Source organism: Anoplolepis gracilipes, chromosome 5 (genome assembly GCF_047496725.1).
Source record: "Anoplolepis gracilipes chromosome 5, ASM4749672v1, whole genome shotgun sequence".
NCBI classification, from domain to species: domain Eukaryota; kingdom Metazoa; phylum Arthropoda; class Insecta; order Hymenoptera; family Formicidae; genus Anoplolepis; species Anoplolepis gracilipes.
The window spans coordinates 10265-35926 of NC_132974.1; the positions used below are offsets into that span (position 1 = coordinate 10265).

The window sequence follows — 25662 nt, forward strand, 5'->3', positions numbered from 1 at the left end:
GTTCATGTGAAATATATAAAATAATGGATATCCTATTATATGAACAAAATCTTAATAACAAGCTTATTTTTTAAGTAGAATCTTGGATAGGAGAGTAAAAAGCTTTAAATCAATGAATGTGCATTTTATATGACAGTCTCCTAGTTTATGTCAAAAAAAATAGATTTATGAAATCAGTTATGTTCTAAAAAATTATTAATAGTTATTATTAATAATTATTAATAATAATTAATTAAATAATAATAATATTAATAAGTAATTATTAATAATAATATTTATTAATAATAATTTTGACATCAAAAAAATTCAATTGATTATCGGTACTTTACTTTCGTATTTTTTTTCATTTTAAACAAACATATCATGAAGTCCGTTAATAAGTTTTTTATCTTCCTTTATTAATATATAAATATTACTAAACGTTAATTTTATTTTAATAACATTTTTATCAGTAGTAATATTTGTAATCTCTTCACAAAAATAGCTGTTTATAGTAGTTAATTAAGCACTTATCAAGAGGTCACGTATGGAGAAAAAAATTGAAAAATTTTTATTGATAATGTAAGATGACCTGCTTTTAATAGCTATTTGAATATTGATAAGAAGTTTATTGATGCTGTACTCATACATGATTTTAATAATTTCGTTGATATGGAACAGTTACTGAAAAGAAATTGAAAACATACTATTTCTTTTCTAATAAAATTAACTTTTCTAACAATTCTGCGTTTGGTTCTTATTAGTTTTTTATTATATTCGTTTTGTATTACGAAAAAATTATCACTCTCCCCCCCCCCTCCCTTCCAAGCTGCATGCAAGTTATTTTAAACTATCTACTGATAACAAATATAAAAATTAATAAAAAGTAACAGTGAAATAAGTGTAAAAAGAAAGTAAAAATAATTATACAAAAAACTAATTAATTTACAAAATGCATTGCTTTTTAGAAAAGATAACATTATATTTAGAAAAAATGTGCAAATTACATATATCATTGCAATTATTCATGATCAGTAAATGATGAAATATTGTGTTCTGCAGATTGTGTTTTGAAAAAAGCATACATCTGTTACATGATTGACATTCCAAAATGCATTATGAAAATGCTTGTGGAAATTTTAAAATTTAAAAGATGCTAAAAATGACTCCTTATTACAATTGATAAATATTTCTGCTATATAAAGGAAGAAAATATACACAAATAAAATAGTTAATAATCTAAAAAAAATGCAAGACAAATACTCCGAGTTATCCAAAGGCATTTTCAAAATACGAATGTAACATGCATTCATATATATGGAAGTCAAATATGATGATCTACACCACCTTTGTCGTTCTTCTTCTAACAGAGCAATTAGGGAATCCCTCTTTGCTACTATCTCCAACATTTCCGTCAAGATTTCTCCTTCCTTTTTAACATCATCACTAGTCTTCTTATCATCTATAAAATAATGTAACTTTTATCATACAATTATTTTATGATTTAATATTCTTTATATTTATTAGAGCAAAATTTGAAAGAAAGAAATTGAATTTTTCTTTACAGAAAGTACTTCTATGGAAAATAACAATTGGCTGTACTATTTAAAATTTTCAATGTATTAAATATTTTATATAACAAAAAATCTAAAATTAAAATTATTATTAATTAATATTTCATTTATTATTTTCTAATACATCGAACATTTATATTAATGAATGAAAAGCTGAGTTATTTGACAAAGATATAACCAATATTTTAGAAAAGAAATTATGCAAATAAAGAAGCAAATTTGCATATTACAACGCTATTTATGAAAATGACTACAAATGAATTTATGAAAGTGATTACATGTACTGTAAGTTACATTCTCTTGCTGCAAACGCTGAATTAACTTATTGTTAGTTGTGTATCTTGAACTATTATAAATATTGTTCAGATCTATATTATTAACAGAATATTTTCTCTTTCGTATATATTTAATTAATGTATATATAATTATCTTATATAAATTAACGAATTGCAAAGAAAAATATATTTACCGTCATTGGCCAAACGTTCACGCAATTCTTGTTGCAATCGTTCATGTCGATCTTCCAATTGAACTTCTTGTGCACGTACTAAAAGCTCTTTTTCATATCTACGCAACTCAGTGCTTTCCTTCATAAGGTCAAACCATTCCTTCAGTAAATCGTCTTCTTCATGATTGGGACAATCTAAATAAAATTATAAAGTATAATTTCTCAAACTGTATTTTTCTCTTCTATGTAATAATGCATAATATATTTATTTTATCATATGTTTATTTGAAAACAAATATATAATATTCCAACTAAAAAATTTTTATTAAATATCAGATTACATTGATAAATGAAAACATGTAAAAAAAACAATTCAAAAAAGATTAAATATTAACATATATCGAACAAAATAAAAATTTAGAAATTTTAGAATTATTACCTCCTTCACCACGCAGCGCTTTCTCGACACTTACACCACGACTTTCCAATTCCTTCTGTTTTACCTCGGTTTCCTACTAATTTTCTCTGTATTTCTTGAGCCATACGCAATCTTTAAAATATATCTAAATTAATCATGTTTTCGAATTCAAGCTGCTTACTTAAATATTTGTATATTAAACGCAAGAACAATGAAATAAAATTTATTAGGGAGAATATCTTCTACAAGCTTTCAAAAATTATAAAATTATGAAAACACACAATGGCCTATTTTAATATTTTTATTAACAATAAGAAAAAATTGTCTGTATATTCGTCAAGAAAAATATTTTGAAGCATTTCAGGTAAGTGACTATTATAGTGACTATTATTGTAAAGTGACTATTGTATTATAATTTGATTTATATATATATATATATAAACATATATATTATTTTTTTAATTCTTATATTTAAATTTTTCTAGTATTTTTCTAAAAAAAATTTAGTGTATTTAACTGACAAGAGCATATATTAATTTTCAAATTATTTCGGATATATTACTTGAGTACATTTCTTACCTCTTTAATTGAGCTTGTCTAGCTACTTTTTTAGCAGACTTTGATTTACGTGGAACGCTACCGCATGATTCTTCAGTTGCAGTAACTTTTTGGGCACACGATGTCGACAAAGCAGCTGTTTTCGTATCGTCATCCGATAAACTGTTATCTGCAATTTCTAAAATGTTTGTTTTGCTAAATTATATAATATTTTATTTTATTTTTGACGAACTGATAAAATGAAATAATTCATACATTTTTATTTACATTAAAAACAGAACAAGTATATGTGTTTATTATATACTTTGTTAAGTTAAACAATTTACATATACAATACAAATAAATATTTATGAATATTGAAACCAATATTTATTTATACAGGGTGGGCTATTTTTATCGATCCAGTCGAATATCTCGAAAACCAAGCCCGGAAGAGAAAAATGTTTCAGGCAAAAGTTGTTTGGTTTCGAGGGGGCCCTAAGATGGTACCATTAGTCTGACCTCAAAGAGTCATTTGAAGGTCACATAAACGTCATGTATAATTTTTTAAATGGAACACCCTATATATTATTACATATTCATGTAGCTTATCTCAAGAGCTTTCCAAAACACTATAATCAAATGTTTTTTCATGAAGTACTTTTCGAGATATAAGGCTTCAAGTTGCAATATTTTGCGAAAAATATTCATTTTTCGATTATCTTAACCTAACTTTTATGCACAGAATAATGAGACAAATCAATTAGCATAATTAAAACACATAATTATGTTAAAGTAAAAATGTGTAACTGTTGCAAATTCAGATTTTTTATGTCAAAATATTGCAACTTTGAAGCCTTATAACTCGAAAAGTATTTAATGAAAAAATATTTTATTATAGTGTATATTTTATTATAGTTTGGAAAGCTCTCGAGATAAGCTTCAAAAATATGCAATAATATATAGGGTGTCTCACTTAAAAAATTAAACATGACGTTCATGTGAGTTTCAAATAACTCTTCAAGGTCAAACCGATGGTACCCTCTTATGGCCTCTTCGAAACCATACAACTTTTGTCTAAAACATTTTTCTCTCCCGGGCTTGGTTTTCGAGATATTCGACTGGATCGATTAAAATGGCCCACTCTGTATAACATGTGTTAATTTCAACATTCATAATTTAGTTAAAAGAAAATATTTATATAATTCGTACCTGATACTTGAGTGGTAGATATTGAGTAATTAAGTGGTGGTGGTGGCACCGGTGGTGAATTTTCAGTGAGAAAATTTCGTACAAGTATATCTTCACACATACTTTTAGGTCTTGCATCGGATTTTGACGAGATTTTGTCAAGCTGTAAAAAATTTTAAGATATCAATTAGAAAATAATTATTTTGAATGTTACAATCATAAGATTTTAATAAACTAATGAAATTGTTACGAAAAAAAATTTAGCAAAAATCCAATAATATTATATGTACATAAATTTAATATTAAAATGTTATAAAATATAATATTATAAAAATTGACAATTATATTTTATAAATTTGTTTCGTTAAACAAAATAATATATGTGCAATATATATTATCAAAAATTTAAACAATTCTCGAGAATCTTAATAAAATAGAGTTTACAAAATACCCAGTGAAAAATGACCATCAAATCAACATCAAATTGATATCGAATCGATGCAATTTACATCAATTCGATGTCAATTCGATGCCAACTCGATAGGTCCTTTCTCACTGGGTAATACTAAAGCCTAAAAATAAACTTGTTGCAAATCACATAAAAAATAATAATGTAAAATACAATAATGACGTTTCTGTCCTAGGTTGAAATGTCTTCGGTAATATTAAAACATATAGTGGTCAAGATGTAAAAATTGTCCAAAAGAATTACTGTTATTTATAAATAAAGTTGACTATTTATAAATAACTCCAAAGATACATCAGCAAAAATCGGACTCACTTTTCCTTTTGATTTCGAAGTCAATCGAAAGACCGACAGCTTGTCTTTCTGGTTAGGCGATGTAGGACTGGTTTCTTTCTTGAAAAAAAAATCCGATACTGCTTGTATAATACTCTTCCTTCTCTCTGAATCTTTCGGTTTCTTTTTATCTCTCTTAATCGTTACACTATTGCTATCCGAACACGATAAACCTGCAGTATTCAACAATTCGTCCATTGATTTCGCGCTAGTCGCCGATAATTTCTGAAGATTTAACTTCTTTGCGATATTCTTCACATTGTCGGTACTCTTACTAGTTTGTAATTTCAACTCGGAATTGTCTTTTTTCTTGAAGTGGTACAATCTAGCTCTTTCAGTTTCTGATGTATCATCCTTTTTCGCATCATCCATCGAAAGTTGTCGGCGAGCTGTCACCTTTATTCTTAATTCCTTGATCCTATCCTCAGGGCTTAAACCTAAATCCTCGTCACTCTTCAGTCTGGCTCGTTCTCTGGCATCTTGCCTGGCCTTTTCGGCTGTTCTTCTTGCTTCTTCACTCTTATATCTTGGTGGCGCGATTGGTGTCTTGAAGATATCTTGTAGACTAGTCGGTTTTTTGTCTGTTACCTGGCTCAGCTGATCGGCTTTCTTTGGAATTTTCTCTTTGGCTTCCATTTGATCACTTTGAGAGCGTGAAAACAATGAAGAGTCCAGTAATTTGTTTGCCTCGCTGAAAGTTGTATCAACTGGACTGTTTGTTAGAGATGTTATGGAGGTAGGCACAAACTTGTTACCAATGGAAGAACCATTAGAACCATTAGATTCCTGTTTCATCGGTGATAGAATTGTGGTAAAGGACGAAGCTCTAGCGGCCCTTCGAGCCTTTTTCTCGGCTGACTTCTGCTTGTGAGCCTCAACCTTATCCATCAAAAGATCTTGAATAACATTCTTCTGCTTCGAGCGCTCTCTAGTGATCTCCTCAAGTTTTCTCGAGGTCGCCAGGTGAATTGATACTACTATTATTCGCAGTTGTCATTTCTTGACACTTGGTCTCTTCGGTAATTATTTCCGCTGTACACGTCTGCGATACGTTCTTCGAGTTCTTTCGCTTCTTTCTCACGTCGATAGAATCTTTTGCGTTGCTAAATTCCGCGATTCTAAACTGCAGCCTTTTTACGTATTCTAGATAATCCGGATTGTTGGAATCAGCTTTGACTGACTCGTCGGGCTTCTCTATCACTTCTAAAGGAACTATAGACACTTGAGGGGTAACCGGACTAGCAAGTACCGTGACAACTTCACTGGTTGTTGTATCTTCTGCCGGCTCCATTGTCAATAAACTATCTTCCTCCATCGATTGGAACAATTCCTTATTAATAGCTTCTACCAATGGCGCTGCCGGTGCGTTCTCCTTAATTTCTCCCCTAAACTTCTCTTCGCTCTGTTCTTCTCCAAAGGCTGTTTGAATTTCTGATTTATTTATGGCGGGTTCGTTTAGCTTGCTAATCACATCCTCCATAGTGATAGGATCAATCTCGATCACATTGGCATCCTTGAAGCCTTCTTCTTCTTCGCTGTAGGAATCGTTTTCAAAGTCTAGTCTCGCTATTGGCGCATCAGCGATTGATAAATTGCGCGACGAGTTATCAGGAACGATTGTCTTGACATTCACAAACTCAATGTAGCCTCGGTTTCTCAACATTGCAATATTGGAAGCGTCTTGAAGGCTATCATCTAGCAGTGACTCATTGTCGGTATCCATGTAATTAATGTCCTCGCCATTAACTAATAAATTCGATGTGCTATTGTTCGGATATTTCTGATCGATCAGTCGGTCAAAGCCTGGAATAGTCGAGTTCCGTGTCCTCTTCTTTGGCGATTCTGACAGGCGTGGAAGTTAATTTTGCGTTATTTCTTCGTACAGTAATAAAATTAGGATCAATGTCGAGCTCTACATCACGGAGATCGTCAGAGACCAAAGCTTCCCCGTCGCGGGCCCATTCGGAAAATTCTGTCTCGGTAAATGCCGCGGTGGTGATGTCATTCTCTTCGGAATCATCTTGCTTGTTGGACATCGCCGAGGCTTCGGAAGGACTGCTGCAGTCTCTCTTATTGTCGTCCCGCAAGTCCAATTGTTCCATATTATTATTCAGCGTTTCAATAATATGTACATTATCCACTGATGAATCAATATTCGATGAATCGATCAGTCGGCGATCCTGCAGATAGGAGACCTCGATAGAGTCCGGCTCGAAAGTCTGACCATCGTCAGGATCGTAATGTTGTTGATTGTAACGATCAACCCCCTCGTCCAACAGTAGATCGCCATCAGTACTGTGGATCTGTAATCTGGGCGGCGAAAGATTTATAGCGACAAATTGGTCGTTCTCAACTTCTCCCACTTCGTTGGAAGAGGAAGAAGATAACGAATCGCTCTCCATCTCGGAGTCACCTGAACTGGCATCTTTAGCCTCGTTCTTTTTGTTCCAATCTACTCGCGGAACGACAATGGACGTCTCGTGAAGCGGACTACGCGGGGTCGAAACCGTTAGTTTCTTCCGTGTTGCTTGAAAGAAATTTTTCCGTATTTTGTGAACTTTTCATATCCTCTATGGAATCTTTCGTTGATTTATTAGTTTGATGTAGAAACACTGGTTTGTCGATTAACTCTTTGTCCTTTATCGAAGATTCACCACAGATGTTAGGAGCTGTCTTTGACTTTAAAATGCTGGTTTCTTTTACCAAGTCAGGTAATTGTGGCGCTTTGGACGGATTTTCTATCGGAGTTGTCGGCTTATACGCAATATCGTTTGATAAATTTCGGCAGCGATCGGTTGAAAATTGTCGCGAAAATAAAATCGTAGGCGACAATGGAGAAAGTGGCGCATTGTTGGTTCGCAGCTTACTAGTACCTTGAAAAAAAATCACATATAATTACATTGAATTTTAACTGAAGTCATTTTGAAAGGTCATGAAAAGGTCAACTTAGAAATCAATTTATGTAAAGAAAACATAATTGTTTAAAAAAATAATTTGCAACAGCTACATTTTTTTAAGAAACAACTATGGGTTTTCTTTACATCTATTGACTGATGTTGAAATTTATAATTAACAAAAAATGATCTTAATTAAAATTCAAGATTATCAACTTTTTTCCTCTCCAAATCCTATGGATTGACTCCAGAAAACAATAATGAGTTTAGTAGACTAGGTCTATCAACCAACAGTCTCAGGTGTCTCTCTGATCCTCACAACTGTCAAGCGCATCCTACTAGACTATGGATGCTTGGCAGTTGTGGGAACTTTCAGAGAAGACCTGGACTTTTGATTGATTATATTCTTCTTGTTTGTACTAAACTTTTCACCATTATTTCTATCATATCAACGCAATACTCCTCAAATTTGGCCTCCATAATATTATATACGTATAAAAATAATGATGCAAAATCATAAACACAAAATATAAAGATACCTTGAAGAAATGCTTGCATAGTACAAGGAGTCTGGGTTCCGGTGCTGGGTTTAACAGCTTTTGGTGCTGAGAGATCGCGTCAGTGAAGTTCCTGAGTTTCGTGTCCACGTTCGACGTCGACCCTGATTTCACGACGGAGCCACTCAGAACTCATCCGCCCAGCAAGTAACGTTTTTTCAACTCTAATGAAGGACAGTCTCGAGGCCATACCTCCGTGTGGAGTGGGTGCGATTCAAAAGATAATCTCCCTTTCGCGGGGTTCAGCAATGGTGTTCGAGTATTGGTGTCGACAGTGGTAGTTGAGATATTGCAATTCACCTCCTTGCTCGGTTCGTATTTAATGTAATTGTCCTTCAAAAGCTGTTCGTTGTTGCTGTTACCTTGTTGCTTCGTGTCTTGCTCTCAGTTGCTGTTAATCGAAGAAATCACCTTGGCTCTTTTTACTGCACTTTCTTCGGCTCAACGTAGGTACCTCTTGTTTCTTCCGTATGTACCAATCATTGATGGTGATCTCAGGGATCTCGTGCCGCGTCGGAGTTGCCTCATCGTGCTCGAATTCTGAATCGGTCCAGATCTCTTGTCGCAGAATTTTCTGCACTTTCTTCAGTCGAGGCTTCCTCCGATGATGCAACCTGCAAAACAAAGTCATTATGCTGAATGAATATTATAGGCAATATATAGCTAGATATTAGCAGTTATGTTTTAGTAAATTAGTTGAAGAATGTGAAGCAAGAGCCACAAATATGGTAATATTCTGCCTATAATATGTATAATATATACATTGAATGTAGTTTTATTATTCTATGTAAATTTTATATATATATATATATATATATATATATATATATATATATATATATATATATATATTTTAAAATGTATGTGAATGAAATGTTACTTCTATAAGTGTTGCTAAAACAATGCTAAAATAATATCAGAATTCTTTTTTTCACAAAAATATGTTAGTTTAAACTTACTTTGTAGGTCAAAATAATTGAATATTGCAATAAATAATTTTAAAGATTTAAACATAAAAACACAAAAAAACAAATATTTAAAATAATTAATTAAAGAAAAAGTTAAAACTAAAGTTTATCACATTATATTATCATATGAGTTTATAAATGTTCAAAAAATATTTGTTTAAATATCAAGATAATATCAAAATTATTCTTTTTAATTCTTATACACATACAACAAGCACACACGCACGCAAAATACCAGAACAATTTTGGAATTACAGAGCAATATTGATTAGTGACTACAGAATGTTCTATGGGAGCTAAGTTGCTAAAATTAATTTGCTGTTATTTTTAAACGCATATGTTATAAAGAGCAAGAAAAGTAAAATATATTCTATTATTAAAGAATTTTGACAGTTTTATTTACATATAAATTGAATAATCGAAGATATTTTACTTTTTCTGCTCTTTATGTACGTTTAAAAATAATAGCTGATTTATTTCAGCAACTTTCCGTGGAACACCCTGTATGTAAGTTGATATTTCTTGCAAATTTAAATTTTTACATTTTTATTTAATATTTTTTTGCATGTAATTTATATAAATTTTTATAAAATTGTAAAATATCATACAGTATGTCAATCATATACTATCATGATAGTTATTAAAATCTTTAAAAGAAAAATCCAAAAACTTGTCAAAAAAACTTGTTATTCATTTTCTATGTAGAAAAAATGCATTCTACACTTATTTTGTATGTATGACGTATTATATAAAATCTCTAAGTTTTGTAATTGAAAATGAGAATGTGGTGAGATATTTAATAAAGTATCGGCTGGTGGAAATCTTTACACAAATTAGTCAAAATTGGTGAGTAAACTGTTTTTAACACGAGCACTAAATCAAACACAAACGATTATTAATGCTTTGAGTCACTGTTAATGATAAATTAGTTCAATAACACTCCACTCATACACAATAAAATGATTACCTTTTCTTTAGTGCTCCTTACTCAGTTGCGATTAAAAATTATCCTTTCGAGAATTAAAAAATCATTCACCAGCCAAGATTCATACATATTCTTTTTTTTTGTCTACTTTATTAACACATCTCACAGTTTTCTCAAGTTTAAAATCACAATTTAAAAGCAAAATTACAATATATATATTAGTGACATATAAATATCCATAGAATTATGAATCGTAAATACAATTATAGATTTTCAATTTTATAAGTGTGAAAAAAATCAAATCTATAGATTCATAAATCTGCAGAATTTTAGATCTGACAAGAAGAGTCAGACTATAACTTCATTGATAACTTCACTCATACAAGCAAAATATATAGAATCACCAATATTCAATAATCAATTATGTAATACATACACACATAGTATTATAGTATCGAGTTAGTGTACAAATAAATTCTTCGATCAATTTGAAGCCAACTTTTTATTAAAAATTTATTTATACGCTATATTTTTCATTGTTAATATTAAACTTTTTGGTAAATATACATAAAAAGTTACACTTATGATCACTCACTTTAAAAAGTTGAATATTTATGTTGAACCGTATAATTATAGATCTTATTTTTTTTCAATTTGTTTCTTGATAAGAACAACCATATTCAAGATAAGAGATAGTGTACAAATAAAATAAAAAATACCAACAAAGAACAGCGTGAATAACAAAAAAAAAAATCAAATACAATTAAGAATAAAAGTGAAGTATTGCAAAGTAATATATCATAAAAATCAGAAATATATCTGTTATGTAATTCAAAGTATAGGTGTGATTCAGGATTTTATTTTATTCTGTATACGTTTTTATGTATATTTATCAACTTTTTAATTGTTAATATTAAAGACTATTTTAGAATATTTTTATACAAAATTAAGCTTCCAATTAAATTTCTCATTTTACTTAAATTATGTAAAAATAAAATGTTTGTTATCTAATTATATTTTCTGAAACTTAATTGAAGCAAAAAATTTTCTATTTTCAGTCGTTTATAATTGAACAATTACCTAAGCATTTATATACTTTTTAAAAACCTACATACTTGTAAACTTTTATACTTTTTTCATAAGCTTTTTATATCAAAAAACAATAGAAAATTATACTATCAACTTCGATAATTATCGAATATTAATATCAAATATTTAAAATGTAATTCAAGTTAAGCTTTCTTTTGTAAAATATATCATTGTCATAAAATTTTTTAATGTGACATTATATCAATATATCACGAAATTACACATTTGTCTTTCTTCGACTGACTGTTATAAGAAACAGATTTTGTAAATTCCTCAGGATTATTTGGCAAACGCCGATTTGTAGAATGAGTTTTTTGAATCGACGATATACTCTTGCTTTGATTTTGTAATTTTACATCTGCAATGTTTCGATTTTCTGCTGCCGTTACATTTATGTTATCCTTTTTGCTAATTTCGTTATTGACGTTCGTTGAAAAATTCATTACGTCAGTTTGTAATTTTTCGACATTTGACCTTTGAATGATATCGTGACTTTGGATATTTGAAACATTCTGAATTTTCGGAATACTATTAATATTTTGACTTTGTAATGCGATATTTTTTATATCCTTAGCTTTAATTTCCAAAAGTTTTTCAGCATTCTGACTTTGAGTATTGGAAACATCATTGCCATTTTGACTAGATAATTTTAAAGTATTATCCACAGCTAGATTTTGTAGCTTCAATATATCTTCCACATCTTGATTTTGACTTAAAGATTTTAAATTTCTTTTTACCGACTTTTTTCTTACCGGGATTTCAGGCGTAGTTTGACTTTGTAGTTTCGATATATCTTCGACATCCTGCTGCGAAGGTTTTAAATTTCTTTTTGCAGACTTTTTTCTTATCGGGATTTCAGGCGGAGAAAGTTCCGCGGAAGAAATTGCGAATAAATTATTATTAGTTGCTGTTGCATCATTTTGAGAAAAATTAATATCATTGGGTAAATTTTCTTGCTCCAAGCTTTTAGGAACTTCTGGAATACAATTTTGTGTTGAATCATCACTCGCAATCTTTGTATCTATGACAGAGTCCACTATTTTGTCAACAACTGTAACTTTTGCCGCAGATAGATCTTCACATATTGTATTTCTTAATTCAGGCAATGATTTTGAATTAGCTCTAATGTTTTTACACAAAATCTGTGGTGTATATTCATTTAAATTCATATCACTTTTATATATCATGTTATGTTTGATGGCTTTATCTGTATCATTTTGAAATAATATATTTTTATTTAACTTCAAAATATTTATTTTATTGGCTATATTTTTATTACTATTATCCAGAACAGTTTCATCTAAAGACATTGAATTTACTTTCTTTTCTTCATTTTCTTCACTATTTAAAATACTATTCTCTGGATCAGTATTAATTACGTCTTCTTTTTGAATTATATCATTATCTATTATGTTGCTATTTAAATTTACGTTCTTAACTTCTTTTTCTTTATGTATGTCACTTATGTCATTCTTCAGATTCTCATCTATTGAATTAATTTTTTCTATTTCCTTTGTATTACTTGTAATATCAACCTGATCACTTTCTAAAATAGTTTCTAGACCTATATCTGAATATGAGACAGTTTCATTGTGATTTAATTTAGAAATATTATGATTCGATGTCAGAGAATCTACATAATCAATATCAATATCATTTAAATCAGGATGCAATTCGACTAGATCATCATACATTAAGTCCAAATTGTCATATGCTGTGTCTCTTTTGTCATTACATATTTCAAATACGTCCGACAAATGGGATTGAGAGCCCATCCCATTATCTTCCGCAACCTCATTCTGCGCTTCAATTTGATTAAATTCTCGATCAATCATGACTATTTCGTCGTTTATATTTTTGATATCAATTTCCAATTTCGGGGGTTCATCTTGTTTAATAGCGTTGGAAACTTTATATTTGTCACAACTATTCGAGGAACTGGTCTTATCAAAGTACTTAAACATTTCCTCTGTGTTTATCTTGCCGGATAATCTAGGTTTAATATCTAACTTTATCACTTTTATCTCAGATGTGTCTTCAGTCCCTTCATTTTGTGCCGGTTGACATTTCGAAATCATCTTTTTATTCTCGATGAAATATTTGCTCATTTTCAACCGAGCATTTTCGGTCGACAGTGGTCGAAGTCCATTCCCTACAGCTTTGTTCTTCGCCTTTCGTTGTTGTAAATCGCGTTTCAGCTTATCAAATGCGCTGTCGCAATGCGGAATATTATTATGCGATTCCAGGGGAACCAATAATTTCGAAGGTTCTAAGGGTAGTTCTTCGAGCTGTATCTCTTGTGTTGGAGATGGCGACGTTACTGTCACTGTTGGATATATTGACCTTTGTAATAAGTTTGCAGCAATCATTGGTGTTGCTGCGTCGATCTTTTTGTCAGCAACATCGCTCACGTGACTATTATTACTATCATCGATATTGACGACATTCTTACTTTTGTCAATAAAATTGTTATCTTCACATTGTTTAATTGCACAGACATTTTCGTGCTTATAAATTTCTATTTCTTCAGGTAAGTTAGATTTCGAGCATTCCACCAAGTCGTCTAAATGATTGCTGCTGACTGAATCGTTACACGATATCTCATTTGATCGATACGTCTCTGATGATGAAGAAGATGAACAGTCTCTACTTCTGTTCAAAGACGAAGCAATCACACCCGGTAAATTATTAACATTCAGAATAGTTTCGTTATCAGAAACCTTGGGATCCTTGCTTACTTCAGTGCAAGGTACATCCGAAAGTGTAATTTTAGCAACCTGTTCCAAACTACCTTCGTCATTTTGTGCAACAAAATTATTTATAGGAAAGTTTAACGAATTCTGAATTGAATCATTTAAATAAGATTCATTAATATTTAGATTTAAATCAATAGGGTTTAAATTAAAATTTTTCATATCAATATTAACTTGATTATTTTGCAAATTATTGTTATCGATTCTGTTATCTGAACTGTTTAAATCTAATTGAACATTTTCGTCCACAAAACTTTCGTATTCGGAGCTGCAGTTTTCTTTATCCAAATAATTGTTATCAGAAATATTAGTAAGAACAATTAAAGATTTGTTTGGATTCGAGATATCATCGTCAGCATCGGCTGATACTGGAAAAAGCGGTGGATGGGTCACGCAAATTACACCTTTCGGAAGTTTGTGGAGTAACATCGAGAGATGTACCATGTTTATCGGCGGAAGTCATAGTGTCCTGACTATATGTCCTTAAAGCTAATTCACTAGAAGTTAATGCAACCTCGTAGGAAGATTCTTCGAGATTGTTGTTTTCGGATAATGATTCACTACCATTCGTATTCATGTTGGATACTGTTGAGGGTACTGTTACTTTAGATTCGAAAGAAATGAGTGATTCCTGAGCTATTATAGTGGAATCTACAGAGTCTTGAAAATGTTTCACCTCTGTTTCCGAGCCGGTGTCAGTATCGGAGTTGCGTGGTGGTACCTTCAACCATACTTCTTGCTTGCGGAGTTCTCGAGCGCGTATGTCCTCCTCGTCTTCGGTCGCAGTCCCGCTTTCATCATCTAATAAAGAAAACAAGTTATATATGTAAGATATTATGTTATTAAAAAAAATTATATTAATTAAATAATTAATTTAATTATATAATTAAATATAATTTAATATAATTTACAAACACATAACTATAAACTTGACAATGAGAGCCATGCGCGGATGTTAATGCGTAAAATTTCTTTAGAAATTAATTCTTTCGCGAAATTTGAATCGTGCACAGGGCACATATTTTACTTGGTGTATTTTACCAAGAAATAGATTTTCATTTTACGATTCAAATTTCGGGAAAGAATTAATTTCTAAAGAAATTTTACACATTAACATCCGCGCATGGCTCTCATTGCCAAGTTTATAGTTACGTGTTTGTAAATATTGGAGCCTTATATCTTTCAAATTATTAATATAATTTAATTATAAGTTAAGAAATTAATAATTTAATTAAATAAGATATTTTTTAATTAATTATTAATTTCTTAACTTATAATTAAATTATATTTCTTAAATAAAATTTAAAATTAGATTTTTTCTTGTAATATGTATGAACATAAAACTGTACGAAATCATGAAATATGTATGATACCAAGAAACAATGAAAAACCTCAAGAAATTCAAAGATTATCTATCACTTCTAAATGAGTGAATACCTTCACTAGTATATTCATCACTAGAATCTTCATATTCGTTGCTGCCAGTGTCCGATTGACCGATTGTAGCGTGCGGATAAGAATAGCGCAGTGTCCAATTTTTAGCCAATTCGAGAGTTCCCTCGGTTGCTGAGCGGCTGGTCAATAGCTTCTTCAAATATCTCATCATCTTCATCGGAATCACTGTGTATCAAAATTAAACATTAACATTAATATTCATCTAGTTTGATTAATAGATGAAAAAGTTATTAAAATTTTCAAATTTAATAAGTTAATTATTTATTTTAAAAGTTGATAAAAAATATAAAATAAAATTGAACGGTTCACTAATGGAAATTATATAAAAAGAAATAATTTTTTGGATAGTAAAAAAATAAAAAGTGTCTTTTAATTCAAAAAATAGAAATTATTGTATTCATAAATGAAATAGAGGGGTCTTAAAGAAATATAAAAGTTTAAAATAAAAAAGTTATTAATTATTAATTATGTAGAACTGTATAAACACAAATAATTGTTTACAAAAATATATAAAACTTGCCTCATATCAGAAATATCATCACTGGACCCCATTTCTGCAGTAGAAACTACCAAAATTTCTATCTGTCCACTCGTCCTCGTCCATTTGGCTATGAGCTTCCTCAGGATCTGACATTTCTGCTAGATTTTCAAATTCAATTCTCTCCGGAGTTTGACCACGATCGAGGAGATCGAGTCCAACAATGCCTTCCAATGGTGTTTTAGCCTAATGTAAACATACATATATACATATTTGCTCATTAGAATATATCATTTTAGATTAAACATTTGTTTCAAATTCTTTAATCGTTTATTTATGATAGTTTTATTTAGGATTTTTTTTTGTGTTTAGTATTTGATGCATTTTTATTACATTATTATAAAAGATTATACCTTTTCTGGTGTTTTCAATGTAATCCCAGCATTGGGTACATTTTCTTTATTCACTAAATTAATTCTCTTCTTTTTCTGCTCTAGTCTTCATCGTTCCCGATAATCCAAAGTGTTGAGTACAGTAAAAACGCCCTCCATTTTTTTCTCGATCAAACGTGTGATTTCCTATAAAAAATAAAAAAAAACCATAGTATTAGCAATAATATTAAATTACTGAAACATAATAAAAGATATGTATTAATATGTAACATTATATCAAAATATGTAAATACATATTTTTATATACAAGGGATATACAAGTATTCAAAACTGATAAAAATTGAAATTTATTGTTAAAAGAAAAATTTAATTGTAAGAAGCTTCTATTTTTTTACATATGTCCATTTCTAGATTTAAAGGGTAAAACAAGTTTCCAAAAAGCTGATACTTATATTTGAATATAATTCTAAACAATTATCATCGAAACGATAAAATATATAAAAAATGTTTTATGAGTTCTTGAATACTTAAAAAAAAACTGTGTTTGGATTTTTCAAAAATTTAATTTTTTAAATACTCTGACTTATAATTATTTTTGCAAACTATAAACTCTTTTAAAAATAAAAATAAAAAAATTTTTCTGCCAAATAATAAAAGTTAAATTTCACAAAAAATAATATCTAACAGTTTATATTGACCTCGATATCGATATGTCAATAAAATAATTGCACAAGCTCTTTTTTTACATTTTTGTAATCAAGACATTATATGAAGAAAGAGAGATATTACCTATCCTTAACGAGGTGGAGCAATACTCGCATCGAAAACAACCGCAATGAAAGAATTTGCCTTCCGCACTAAGTCTTCCATTAAATAAACTCTTTTGTTGCAAAAATGGCACATCTCCGAACTTCCTTGCACCGGTAGCACGATGGTGGATTTAGTATTCTACACAAATAAAATTTGTATAATCTAGCATAATAATTATTAATACCATATTTTTCAATATAAAAAATTATTAAATTAGCAAGATTTTTTAACAAAGAGTTTTCATAGAAGTTTTTATATTATTAATATCATAATAATAAATTACGTATACATGCACATACAAACAGACTACATGCAATATATACATTTAAAACTAGTAAAATACATACAATTTAAGTTTTAACTAAAACAAATTTTTCTAGATAAAAGTTAAAAGATATTAAATGTTATATACAAAATCTTTTGCTATTATTATTATTATTATTTTTAATATAGGTACCTTTTTAAAGTTATTTCGATAAATTTTTATAAAATAAAAGTCTATATTTTTTATTATACAAACTTATTCTAAGCATTAATATTTATGATTTTTGTAAATGAAATTTTTTATCTAATATTTCAGAAATATTTTATAAATAATAGTTATTTATATATATGTATGTGTGTGTGTGTGTGTGTGTGTGTGTGTGTGTGTATCTGTAATCAACTACATATGCATACATATATAATTGTTTATAAAATATTTCTGAAATACTAAAGCAACTACTTTCGCTTTTACCTAAAATCAACAATGTTATCTCTTAAAATATCTTGGATAGAAAAATTTTTTCAAAAATCTTTTAAATATTGAACTATAATAAAATTGAAATAAAATTCCGCAAGAAAAAAAATATAAATTTCTATTTAAAAACAAAAAATTAACTATATAAATTAATAATAACTACATTAATACTAATTAATATAATTATATAATTATATTAATATAATAATAACTATAAAAAATAACTATATTAAGTAATCATCAAAATTAATCATCATTTATGAAAAAAATAATGTCAAAAATTATCTCTTTTAACATCCTCTAACTTTTTATCTAAAAGAATTTTTTATAAACTTCTATGTTTTAAATGTTTGATATATTTTAGTTTGTAGTTTATTTTGTATATAAGATTTATTAATCTGAGCAATTCTAATTATAATTTATAATCGGTTCAAATCTTAAATGTTATTTTGCAAGTAATTCATATTTATAAAAGAATATTTTTATACAATTGGAAAAAAAAATACATTCTAAAATTTCTTCAACAATATAAGTCCATCATTGATCTGTGTCTTTCTTAAAAAATTTCGTAGTTAAGTAAAATATTGTTTAGAAATTGATCAACATATACATACATATAAGATAAAATAGATATCTGTACATCAATAAACACAAATTAATTAATATTGCGTTGACCATCCTACGGAGATCGTAAAGATCGTATTTACCGATTTCTGCAGCTTGGGTTCCGTATCCTGACTTTTATTCGAAAATTGTTCAGCCATAGCTGAAACTTTATTGTGTCCGAGCGCGCTACCCTCTCGGATCTTCTTGCCTATATTCTTCAGGGTATTGTCTATGTCAGCGTACTTACTGTAGGTGTCCCTTTGATCGTTGCCCCGCTTTTCCATCTTGATCTGCCGAGCTAAAAACTGAATGAAACATATACACATCTAAAAAAGGTGCGAGAACGTCAGTGCTATTGCGCGTTTCTTTGCCAACCTGCTCGCGGCTCCACTTTGGCACTCTCTCGACGCGATCATGACGAATCCCACGGCCCATCTTGTTCTCTTCAATTTTTTTCTCGATCTCTTTCACGTTCCAGTCCGTCTTCTCGATCTTACCTACGTCCATACAAAGGTATTTTATTATATTTTTTATTATATTTATTTATATTCGACTTATTGTTAGTATGGCATTATTTGAATTGATACATAAATAAGTAAATTTTAGTAAAATATGTAAAAGTCAATCAAAATTATTTCAAAACTATATAAGTTTCTTTTTCTCTCTTTTTTTCTTATTAATTTTGTCACATATAATATCTTTCAAAAATCTGGTAACACTAAAACAATCAACTACAATGAAAAAATATGTAAGAAGCAAAGTTGTAGCTTTAAAAAAATCGTAAAATAAAATTAAAATTTAAAACTTAAAAATTAAAATTTTTTGACCAAAACGATTTTATATCACTTCGGAAACATTTCCATGTCAGCTATAGAGTATACAATAAAAATAAGTTCCCATTTTAAAAATTTGAATTGTTTTTTATGTATAAAAATCTATAAAATTGTAACTTTATACAACTTTGAAGACTTTATCTAAAATCAAACTGTTATCAGATTTTTTAAGCTCTGCAATTTTTCCTTACATATTTTTTTATTAATTATAAACTTTTGAAGGATTCTGTATAATTGTAGATGCTTGAAACTTTATTGGAATTCGATAAATAAGAGATTAAAAATGTGTACAAACCGATAGCACGTAAAAGATCTCTGGGTTTCTTTTCGGACGATGTTGTTCCTTTTAATTTATCTTCAAAATCTTTTATTCTTCCCGAAAATTCTTCGTCCACACTACCTCTTTCGAAACCGATGTGTATCTTAGGTTGTCTGTCCTAGGAATAATTGATAAATTAGTAATCTATCACAAGCAAATGAAAATCATAGGGAGTACCAAAAATAATGCAAGCAAGTATTTCACAAAGAGTAATTTTAATAGATTTTATAGATATATCAGAGTTTCTCGAAAAGTCCATATAATTATGAAGCCGTTTTCCAACGAGTTCAAAAATTAGATCTTTCTTATTCATTCATTTTTTTTTATTATCGAAATTTGTTTGGAAATTAAGGAACATCTAAAAAATTAAATAAAATAAATTTTGACAAGATTAAATAAATAATATTTAATTCAAATAAATGAAGTTAAATAATAATTAATATATTAATTTTAAGTTTAAGCAAGATATTTAATAAAATTTTTAAAAAATTATAAGCAAAATAGAAATTAATAATTTTCGTGAAAATATAAAATTTTTCTGATTAATTTATGTGCTCTTCATTTAGAGATATAAAATATGTTACTTAAAAAATAAATCTTTATTTGTGTGTGTGTATTTAAAATATCTGTCTAAAGAAAGACATTAACGATGTAAAAAAGAGCGTCAGTAATATCATTCTAATCAAAATAACTTTTTACAAAATCTCTCCGGCCAAAATAATTGTTTACCAAAATAAAGTTTAAAAAATATAATAAAATTAAATTAAAATATATATATTTATAAATTAATAGCATTAAAAATTACTGAAATCATAAAGAAAACTAAATATGTTTAAAAATTATTCCTTTTGCCAGCGGATAGCGTGTTTCGAAAAAAATTCGCATATGAAAAAATGTCTAACACAGACATACGTATGTTATTATTTATAATTTATATCATTATAAGTATATAGTATTTACATTTGTATCTACACTTAGTATGCTCGTTTCCTGGATAATGTAATTCATAGACAATCAAGTATATATTAATTTTCATACATTAATATTAAACCAAGAAAAAAATATGTTGGAATTGCACAATGATTATAATAATAACAATTTTTTTAATAGAAATTTTTAAAACAAGGAAAATTTGCATTATATTATCCCTGTTCACAAGACGCATAAAACAATAAAAATGACACTATTTGCAATTCCAAACTATTGATTAAAATCGATTATCAAGTATCGATCAATCTAGCTATTTTTGAGATTCGATAATTTTACGATAAAATACTTGCGTCACTGAACAATCCGTCTCGCTATTGTTGCAAGACACTACCATGTTTTTTGATTATCTTGTTAGTAATAAGATGAATTTAATAACAAATGTCACAATATTAGAGATCATCAGTTATTCAAACTTAAAAAAATGTAATAATGTTATTGACTTTTAAAGTTAATTTTCTCAGAAACAAAACCTTATATATAAAACTTTATTTTACATTTTCGACTTATTTTTCCATGTTTTATTATTATATTATCTTCTCGATTGTACCATCAGTTACAGAATATTTTGTACATAGAGTTTCTAGGACCATTTATTTATTTTAACAAAAAATCTAATAACTTAAAAAACTTAATAGCTTTATTCATATAAGTGTTATTAATGAAGTTGTAAGTTAAATATGTCTATTATTTTAAATTTTAAAATTAAATGCTTCTTGATCTCAAACTCTAATTTTTTAAACTCAAAAATAAAACTAACACAATTTAAATTAATTTCTATAAAATTAAAATTTTAAAAATTTTCTAAATATTAAATTATATATATATATATATATATATATATATATATATATATATATAAAATGCTATATTAGAGAATTTTTTTAAATTCTCGCTTTACATAAATTAATTTAAATTACGTTAGGTTAAAAAAATTACAAAATAAAATATATATACATATATATATATATATATACATATATATGTTTATATATTTTTAAATATATATATATATTTTTTTTTTATTTCATAGTATTTTTTATTTTGATATAGACATTGATCTTACAAGTGTGACAAAAAATACGACTGTAAATAGAATAATTTTTCGTAGAAAAATAAGTCGAAAAAAATCTATTAAAATTTCTATTATCACAAAAATCTTATTAAGCATCATATTAATCAAAAGTATTTAATAACATATATAATTTATATCTTGCAAACAAGTTTAATTAGTTAATAATAGCGTCACTATCATGCCGAGCAACTTTTAGAGACAATATATTCTGTTATCTTCAGCATTGATTTGTCATCAGAGTAGAAAAAAAAAACATTCATCTGCACTCATAATCAGTCTCTAGCTTACTGGGTAGAGTATTTTCTGTTCTAAATCTTTTACTCTGTCCTTGAAATAATCTGGCGCAGTTTGACGGTATAAAAAAATCGAATAATCCTCAAACGGCCCGTCTTTCTCGTGTTTCGCATTGGCTTGCAGCATTTGCATGCTTTTGTAGAATTGTTGCGTCGCCATCTTGCGCAAATATTGCCGCCTCTTCATGCGCTCAGTTCGATGCTTTTCAATCTCATCGAGTCTTTTCTGTCTTTCATCCTTTATTACACGAGTTTAGAATCGTCATTAGCCAATGTAAGTTGACCAATTGTAAATCGTAAATGCTAATATTTTTTTTTACAGCAAAAGCACACTATATTACATTTCGAATTATGCTACTGCATGAAACAGCGTCAAAATGATTCATTGACTTCTGAATTATTTAAGAGTCCAATCTATTTTAGAGGGTAAAAAATCGATTTTTTTTTACATCTTCTGAAAGTATGATGTCTTTCAAATTTTATGGAAAATTCGTAAAATTATAATAGTTATACTGACTTTGAATAGGATTTCAATAAAATTAAAATATCTAATTTTAAGATGGCAATATATATTTTCTTATTTCTTAATTTTCTCTAATAAAACTAAGTTCACTATCTCATAAATATTCTACAGCATAAAACTAGAGAAAGTATATTCATTTCAGATAATTGAGCAAAATAAGTTAAAATATCTAAAATTCAAAAACACTGGCGTACTGTATAAATATCAATAAAAACATGCATAAAATAGCAAAAAGATCAATTTTTAATATTCTTAAAAAAAAATTCCTAAAAATTATCGACTTTTTATACTACTAGAGTAGATTAGGCCCTTAAAGAATACAATTTTATGGAATGCAAGATTAAAGAAAAACAGAAAATTATTAAAAAATAAACATTAAAACAATTAAATCGAAATTGCTAGCTTAATTCTAAATTTGACATCTACAATAATCAATTATATTATTGCTGTATTTAACCGGTATTCAGTGAATATTTACATATTAATATCTACAGCAATAATTAATACATTGTAATCAATCTTTTGTGTGGTCTCTCTCCTCAGAGTTTAAAGGAATTGTGATAGCAATTGTATAACAACATATGCATAAGATTGTATAAAAAATATAACCAACAGTCTGTTCCTTCCTATGCTGGATTACGCGTATTCAGTACATGTCTAGTTTCTTCCAAAGTATGGTAAGGATAAGTCCAACAAATGCGATTAACAATGATATGAATATCCTGTGGCATGTAACAGCTTCGACTTTCTGCCATTGTGACTATATAAGATTCAAGCATTTCAGTTATTCTAGAAGTAAATTACTACACATGTGATTTTTACAGAATTTTCTTTTGTTCTATTATATTCTTGCCAATAAAATTAAAATTTTATTAAAAATTAAAATAAATTAGTTTTTTTTTTAGTAAATCAGATTTTTCAAAATAATTTTTTTTTATATTATTCTACATTCTTGTAAAAAAGTGTACAGGTGTCATTAAAGAAACAAATTGTGTTTTTGCAGAATAACATCCTTTACGAAATATTGAATTTTGTTTAAAAATTAAAATTTTATTTTAATATAAAGTATATATATATATTGCGTGTAATTACTTTAAATATTCATAACTTTCGATTTATTGCAATTTAAATTTAAAAAAAAAAAAATTCTGTAATCTGATTACGCGTACAAACACTACCACACATTTGTATATTTTATTCTTGTATTTGCAATATTTTTTTGTACATTTATCCAATTAAGTTAAAACAAGTGCATTAATGATATTATGCATTAAAAAAAATTTATTTCACTTACCATTGTTGCACTCATTTTCTCGGTACTGCGTCTCTTTCGAGAACGTCGACTAGTTGTATCTTTCTTATCCACGTAAGATTGTACATTTTCATTAGCGTACCGCGAGCGCGAGTGCCTTTTCGTAGCTTTTTCCTCAGGTGTCAACTGTTTCGGTTGTTTCGGATGTGCGCTGCATTCTTCTATTTCTGGTTCCTATTTACAATAAAAAACATAAATGTTTAAATTCTTGATTAAGGATATATCTTAGATATAAATAATTTTTGAAATTTTTTTAGGAAAATAAACAATATATACAATAAAATAAAATAATACAATAAAATAAACAATATATAATAATAACAATAGCAAGATATCAAAATTTAAGTGTATATTAATAAAAAAGAAATGATTTTAAATGAAGAAAGAGATTACAAATTTTTAAATAAAAACATTTAATAAATGATTGTTACAATCTCATAAACTATGATTTAGCAATAAGATGACTGAGCCTGAAAATATTGAAAAATATTAGCTTTTCCTGATATCATTGTTTTTTTATAGATAATATACTATATTTATTTATAGATTATTTATAGATTATTTATAAATAAAACTATAAATATACTGTAATTTGAAAGCAGACGATTGAGATTTGTAAAGAGTTCTAGAAAATGGGCAGAGATTCTCTATTTAAAGCTACTTACAAATTTAATTAAAGTTACTTACTAATTTTGGATGCTTGATATACGGGATATCGCCTTTGAAAGCTTCATATATTTGTGTTAAGTAAGAATACATTGTAAGTGCATCAGGAACATCACATTGAGCCATTTCTTCTCCCGTCATTATCTGTAAGTACAATTATTTTGGATTTTTTTTATATGTAAACAAAAAATATATATTATACGGATAATATTGTTAATATAATTCTAGTAATCCAATAATATGTAATTTAATAATTGTATTACTATCTGAAATAAAAATATTTGTCAGCAGCTCATTCATAAACAATATAGTTTATATCTTTTCTATATTTGTTATTCTATTTATTGTTTATTATTTAAAAATCATACAACATATTAAATAATTTATAATTAAGAATATATATACAATAAAAAAATTGGATAATAATAGCAACCAATTTTAAAGTCATATGTTTGTATTTTATTAAATGAAGAAAAAAATGTGTCCACATAATTGGTGATATTGAAGCAAACAGATAAATATGTAACATGCTTACCGGCGGTATATTTAATTCTTTTTCCAACATGTCAAAGGCGAGTTGATTGTTCTTCACTACATCTTCCGCGTTTAAACTATAAAAATTTATTAGATCTGGACGGTATCTATGAATTATTGCACAAATAGCTAAACCATTTTTGAAGGAGGCACCCATGTCTTCAATATGAACTTTATCGTACAGTGCGACTTGCTTTTGTAGCCAACGGAGTAACGTGTCTGAATGAATCTGAGTCTCTGCTCTCAGATCTATAAACAACATTTTATGTCTCTTCACGTTTACATTTTTAAAAAAATTAAAATAATTAAGATATATTATTTTTTATTGATATTATTGTATACATGTGATTAGTATATGAAAATCTTTAAATATCTTTAAAAATATTTAAGATTTTCAGAATATTAAATTTTTAAATACATAATATAATAAATGAGAAAAATCGATATCAAAATTATATTCATTTTTATAATATCTAACACAAATGGATAAATATGTTTATTTATTATT

At 28.0% G+C, this 25662-nt stretch overlaps 1 protein-coding gene across 1 annotated transcript in view; it reads right to left on the reverse strand.

The window, feature by feature from the left end:
• Nucleotides 1–378: 378 nt before the first annotated feature.
• LOC140665671 (uncharacterized) overlaps nucleotides 379–25662 on the reverse strand; it is a 33875-nt gene continuing 8591 nt past the window's right edge. Inside the window, 34 exon segments of the mRNA XM_072892030.1 lie at nucleotides 379–1441; nucleotides 2023–2196; nucleotides 2441–2513; nucleotides 2515–2551; nucleotides 2999–3155; nucleotides 4169–4310; nucleotides 4929–5906; nucleotides 5908–6744; nucleotides 6746–7447; nucleotides 7449–7819; nucleotides 8380–8410; nucleotides 8413–8568; nucleotides 8570–8593; nucleotides 8595–8636; nucleotides 8638–8814; nucleotides 8817–8858; nucleotides 8861–8956; nucleotides 8958–9011; nucleotides 14809–14933; nucleotides 15570–15696; nucleotides 15698–15752; nucleotides 16108–16151; nucleotides 16153–16311; nucleotides 16479–16538; nucleotides 16540–16643; nucleotides 17247–17324; nucleotides 17327–17405; nucleotides 18714–18917; nucleotides 18988–19109; nucleotides 19741–19882; nucleotides 22115–22357; nucleotides 23937–24128; nucleotides 24642–24764; nucleotides 25156–25403. Of these exon segments, the coding sequence (XP_072748131.1) occupies nucleotides 1119–1441; nucleotides 2023–2196; nucleotides 2441–2513; nucleotides 2515–2551; nucleotides 2999–3155; nucleotides 4169–4310; nucleotides 4929–5906; nucleotides 5908–6744; nucleotides 6746–7447; nucleotides 7449–7819; nucleotides 8380–8410; nucleotides 8413–8568; nucleotides 8570–8593; nucleotides 8595–8636; nucleotides 8638–8814; nucleotides 8817–8858; nucleotides 8861–8956; nucleotides 8958–9011; nucleotides 14809–14933; nucleotides 15570–15696; nucleotides 15698–15752; nucleotides 16108–16151; nucleotides 16153–16311; nucleotides 16479–16538; nucleotides 16540–16643; nucleotides 17247–17324; nucleotides 17327–17405; nucleotides 18714–18917; nucleotides 18988–19109; nucleotides 19741–19882; nucleotides 22115–22357; nucleotides 23937–24128; nucleotides 24642–24764; nucleotides 25156–25403 (6521 nt within the window). The 3' untranslated portion in view covers nucleotides 379–1118.